The 5,979-nt window shown below is 41.0% G+C and overlaps 1 protein-coding gene across 1 annotated transcript; it reads right to left on the bottom strand.

The window, feature by feature from the left end:
- Window positions 1–231: 231 nt before the first annotated feature.
- Window positions 232–5,536, bottom strand: LOC123500633 (nitric oxide synthase, salivary gland-like; the record flags this gene model as incomplete). Its single annotated transcript, XM_045249301.1, has 3 exons — window positions 5,248–5,536; window positions 740–876; window positions 232–394 (listed from the first exon to the last, which is right to left on the bottom strand). Coding segments are annotated over exons 1-3 (390 nt in total), but the record flags the coding sequence as incomplete, so codon positions are not given.
- Window positions 5,537–5,979: the final 443 nt, after the last annotated feature.

Raw genomic sequence — 5,979 nt, 5'->3', positions numbered from 1 at the left:
ATGCCCACCCGCTAGGAAACTGTTGCCCCGAGTGAGGAAGCCCAACCTATACTTGGACTGTAGACAGAATTCGAACCCGTGTTCTTGGAGACCCTTCGGACCCCAAAGCACGCATGGTTCCACTGTATCACTGTTCCACTTTACCCCCTCCCCCCCACACTCACACTCAGCCACGCCTTACCTATGCTGTAATCTAAGTAGCCACGCATCCTCCTAAAAGTACGAGTATACCTCAAGCCTGGTCCACTGCATGCGTCCGATGCAGCGCGGCGCGTTCCTCCACGCTAACTTGGCGCCGTACTGCAGCTCAGAATGTGTGAGCCGGTATGTTCCTCTCTTTGCCACGGATGTCACGACTTCTTGCCATCGTGCTTCCTCCTCTGCACTTCCAGACCTGTCGTTAATGAGCATTATTATGGATGTAGATGGATAAAATATATATTGAACATTATTCTAACCAGCATCATGTGAAGCATATTTTTTTTCTTCTTTGCTGTTTGCTTGTAATGTGCCAGGTTCATTATTCATTAAGATACTGACTAGAATATTCACTCCCCTAACACAACTATAAGGTTTGTAACATTGCTCTCATAACTTTGGACAACGTTCTCTCCATGACATGCTCCATTCTTATGCACTTCAAATTCACGGTGTTGTTTCACGTACAGATCTTCCTCCTTATTAACAATTAGCTTGAAAAATATGGCAACATAAAACAAAGGGATCTCTTTTGACGTACTTTTTCAAAGAAGCATAATATTCCTTCAGGAATTCTTTTGCTTGCCGCAAAACTTCGGAGGAAGGTCTCTGCACTGCCTTCATTCTCCGAATATTCATAAGAGATCCGTGGCATATTTTATCAGAGCACACGCCAGCCTGGGGAAAGTTCATGACTTATAAGAGTACACTTAGAGATGTAATGGCAAGCGGGCAGATATTCAGACGATAAGCTGAGAGATAATGCCCTAACCAAGGAGGTGGTAGAGTAGAAAATTGATACCGAAAAGTATTTAATCGCGAGAACCGCCTGAATATATCCAAGACGATTGAAATACTATGTGAAGTTGTAATTAATGCGTCACAGCTTGATGTTTTATAAGTTATTAGATCCCCATATTTGTGAAAGGAGATAATGTGTTAATATTGACTTGGGCTTTAAGTTTATTTCTAATTTTATGCAAAAGAGAAGCTTGCCAAGGGCAACAAAATATAAAAAATAACCCCACTTAAACTGCAAGTTCCCTAAAATATGATAAAGGAATTAGTCAGAAAACAAGGACAAATGTCTTGAAACTTCCCTCTTAAAAGAAGTCAAGTCGTAGGAAGATGGAAATACAGAAACAGGCAGGGAGTTCCAGAGTTTACCAGAGGAATGTATGAATGATTGAGAATACTGGTTAACTCTTGCATTACAAAGTCGGACAGAATAGGGATGAGAGGAAGAAGAAAGACTTGTGCAACGAGACCGCAGGAGGAAGGGAGGCATGCAGTTAGCAAGATCAGTAGAGCAGTTAGTTGGAAAAACAGCGATGAAAGATAGAAAGAGACGCAACATTTCGGCGGTGAAAAAGAGGCTAAAGATAGTCAGTAAGAGGAGAGGAGTAGATGAGAAGAACAGCTTTTGATTCCATCCTATCTAATAAAACTATGTGACTGGAACACCACCAAACATGCAAAGAGTACTCCATACAAGGATGGATAAGGCCCTTCTATAGAGTTAGCAGTTGGATAGTCTGTAATTTGCATGAAACATTAAAGATATTTCAGACAATTATAGTCTTTATGGCAGCAGATGAAGGGGATAGTTACTCTACTAAGCATTCCGCCAAGGTACCCCACCAAGGACTCTTTAAAAAGACTAGGGCGCATATAATAGAAAGAAAAATTTCAGCTTGACAAGGTCTTCGTTATGCAGCAAAGGGATGAGTTACAATCAATCGCTTTCTTTAATGTATACTCCTGTACACTAATATATTTTGACTGGTTTTAATGGTTTAGATAATGTAATCGGTAGCGATATTTTAATAATCAACGGACGACACTAATAGGCTGAGTAGGTCAGGTTCTGGTGGACCTGCCCTACAGACGCACTTGATAACATGAACAAAAAGACTGATAGATCATAGATACAATTCATTATTAGCAAATGCAAAGTACCTATCGCAGATATAGTAGGTCCACATCAAGATTATTGTAAACAATAGAGAAAGAGGCGGTGGTAAGATTAGAGCAAAGAAAATACTAAAATCATACCTCATCTGTCAGAGAAAGCATTGCCTCGTAAAAATTAAAAACAAAGTGGACTGTCTGTTATAATTCATCTTTACGAACGTTAAAGTTCGATTCCCAGAGTCATATCACAGTTACATTTGTCCCCGGTCACACCCCAGCATCACCCGTGCACCTCTGGGCGCCATAATACGGGAAGGGTATAGATCTGTTACAACGGACTAGAAAATGACTACAAAATTACAAGAGATGAGAAATAGTCATTAGGAAAGGATATTTTTAAAAAATTTGCATTCCTTATATAGGCAAAGGTTGAAGGGATTTGATATAAATCATTAAGTGGTATTAGGAATATAACAAATGACCAAAATTAAAGCGGCCGCTGATCCTGGCGCTTTTCCGTTCCTGCTGTTCTCCTTTGATTTTTTTTCAGTGGTGGTGTGATGATGTTGCTGCTGCTACTGCTACTACTACTAGTAATATTTTTTTTTTTCTACGTTATGGCCTATAGCGCCTGTAAGCATACTTGAAGAGTATGTGAGAAGCGCTGTTCAGTTTCCGCCCATTAGTGGCGCAGGAAATTTTATTTATAGTGGTACCCATATTGGAGCCCATACCACCACCCAAGCGCATCTTTGGTGTAACCACCTTAAACCTGGGTATCATGGTGACATATAGGTAACTTTAAACCACTCACCAAATGGCATAGCTTCAAAGCAGTATGTGGTGGGATTGGAACCAACATGTGGAAGTCTGCCCGATCCCACGCTCACCACCTTATCCACTACTCCACCACCCTGCTAATACCAATAATAATGCTACGAATACTACTGCTACTGCTGCTGCTGCTGCTACCACTATTGCAATTACTATTGTTACTACAGTAATTATCACTAAAATTACAGCTACTACTACTACTACTACTACTACTACTACTACTACTACTACTACTACTACTACTACTACTACTACTACTACTACTACTACTACTATTACTATTACTAGTACTACTACTACTATTATTATTGTTGCTGCTGCTGCTGTTGTTATTACTGCTACTATTACTACTACTATTACTACTACTATTATTACCACTACTAGTAGTAGTAGTAGTAGTAGTAGTAGTAGTAGTAGTAGTAAGTAGTAGTAGTAGTAGGAGTATTTCCATTAGTATTATGATAGTTAAAGAATACAGAACATCCGTGAACTGTGTGTCTTGGAAATCTTTGCCTGCCGCCTCACTCAGTAGCGGGTCAATGTGTGAAGACAGGAGTGCGAGATGTCAGGAGCAAGGGACACAACGTTCCTTGCATTCAGTGTGGATGACTCTTTCTTCATTTATACTATGATGAAGCTTTTCTGTGTCCTGCGAAATGATTATCTGTTGCTGACCCCTTTCAAGTGAACTGCATAGCGAAGCAACGCGACTCAGCAAGTCAGTGCCGCCCTGTGTGTTGTGAGGTGGGCTGGTTGGTTGCATCCATCCTACTGTATTTTCTCGGAGTTTGGAGCTTTGTACGTATTTTTCAGCTCTTTGCTTACAAACACAAGCCAGGCTGGTGTGAACATTTCATGTAGTATATTTCATAGCCCGATTTGGTTAATCTTTTTAACAAACAAAATTATAGCTTTTTTTATAGGAACAACATTCTGTACACAGCATGGTGGAAAATTTGGTTCAAAGATTAGCAGAATATAGGAATGAAATAGACCCAGTAAAGTGTTTATAACAGTCAGGATTGTGTTTGCGAACTAAGAGCAGACATCTACATACAAGGGGACAGTTACGAACGCGACACCGAAACGTTTGTGTGTGGTCAGAGAAAAGTAGAGCTACCGAAGGACATCTGAGCCTGAGTGTCTTACAGGTTGTTGGTCAAGTAACAAGAGCGTTTTTATATGTTTGTAGTGAAAGGTATGTGGTGGTGATGGTGGTGGTGCTCTTTCGTATTGATATACCTGGGGTGCTATACTCAATTAAATTCGAGAGCCAATTATGCACTTGGTTAGGGTCACGAGGGACATCATAATTTATCAAACGTTGCCAAAGATAGAACAGCAGAAAGAACAGTTAATGTTATGATCATTCCTGTTAATTTTGCCGCCGAACTGTGACCTGATGGTATGGTATACTTATTGTAGTGTACGTCTGTACAATTTTGAGACAACGCTCTCCTATGTATAGACGACTCATTAAACTACAGTGAAATCAGAGGTTTCTACCAGAGTTTGAGGCAACGCTCTCCTATGTATAGAAGACTCATTAAACCACAGTGAAATCAGAGGTTTCTACCAGAGTTTGAGGCAACGCTCTCCTATGTATAGAAGACTCATTAAACCACAGTGAAATCAGAGGTTTCTACCAGAGTTTGAGGCAACGCTCTCCACAGTGAAATCAGAGGTTTCTACCAGAGCCCGAAGTCTACAATTCGCGTGAACCCTGAAACACTTCCGGTGCGAATCAGAAGTTCATATATAGGTAGAATAGGTAAGTCGCTGTTTTGTCAGTGCACAACCTAAGCTCGTCCATTGTATCTAAGCTGATAAACGATAAGCACTTCATTATGAGGCGCATTTCATATGTGACACACATATATATATATATATATATATATATATATATATATATATATATATATATATATATATATATATATGAAATCACCGAGTTTGAATAATGAGATAGGGATTGTTGTTGCGTTGAGTGAGAGCTAAGAGAAAGATCAGAGTTACAGAAACGCTGCGGGAAATAAGTAATGATGTGGGAGAGACGACAGGTGATGAGAGTGATGAGCACTGAGAGGGAGTGGCCGGCGGTTATCTAGATGGCGACAAATAGTATGCAAAGTAATGATGAGTGGAAAGATGGTGTTGATGGTAAAGTAGAACTTCCAATACGTTGCTATACGGCAATGCAAAGTGGTAGATACACTTTTGGGAATGTTGGGTGATAATGAGAACTTGATCATTTTCTTTTCAAATACCACCTACTTGATACTTACTTGAATGCTGACCTACCTCTGATGTGCGGGTGTGAAGCGTGTCATAGATCTCCACATTGTTGCTAAAGTTCATCAACCGTTGTGCTCTCCTACCCCCACCTGTCATCTTGCTTGCTGGTGTTCCAGTATATCTTAGATAAAGTGTGTCAGGTGATGTGAATAATGGCTGGTGCCTTATTAACCACACACATGTAGCACTTCAATCATTTGTTGAGCCTTGGGGTGAAGGAGGTGATAAGTGAATGACAGACTGACTTTCTTAAATAGCCATGAAAATAACACATCTTTCATTGGATGCTATCTTACCCATACAAGCATAATACTGTTTGACACACATACGCACGCACGCTCGCACGCACGCACGCACGCACGCACGCACGCACGCACGCACGCACACACACACACACACACACACACACACACACACACACACACACACACACACACACACACTCACTCACTCACTCACTCACTCACTCACTCACTCTTTCTCTCTCTCTCTCTCTCTCTCTCTCTCTCTCTCTCTCTCTCTCTCTCTCTCTCTCTCTCTCTCTCACCTAGTGATATCGCCGACGTTACCTTACTGGAGGAGCAAGCAGGAATGAGTTGCTTGGAAGCAGTCTCTACTATTAAATATGTTCAGTTATCCTTCATGCTCTGATGAATGTACGCGTAAGGTGGACAACCAAGACCGGAGGGGCGGCTGGACTAAAGGTGACCCCGGTGACTCTGAAAAACTGTGGCGAAA

The sequence above is a fragment of the Portunus trituberculatus genome, unplaced genomic scaffold (genome assembly GCF_017591435.1).
Source record: "Portunus trituberculatus isolate SZX2019 unplaced genomic scaffold, ASM1759143v1 PGA_scaffold_453__1_contigs__length_265712, whole genome shotgun sequence".
In the NCBI taxonomy this organism is placed as follows: Eukaryota; Metazoa; Arthropoda; class Malacostraca; order Decapoda; family Portunidae; genus Portunus; species Portunus trituberculatus.
This window is presented reverse-complemented; position numbering and strand designations above follow the sequence as displayed.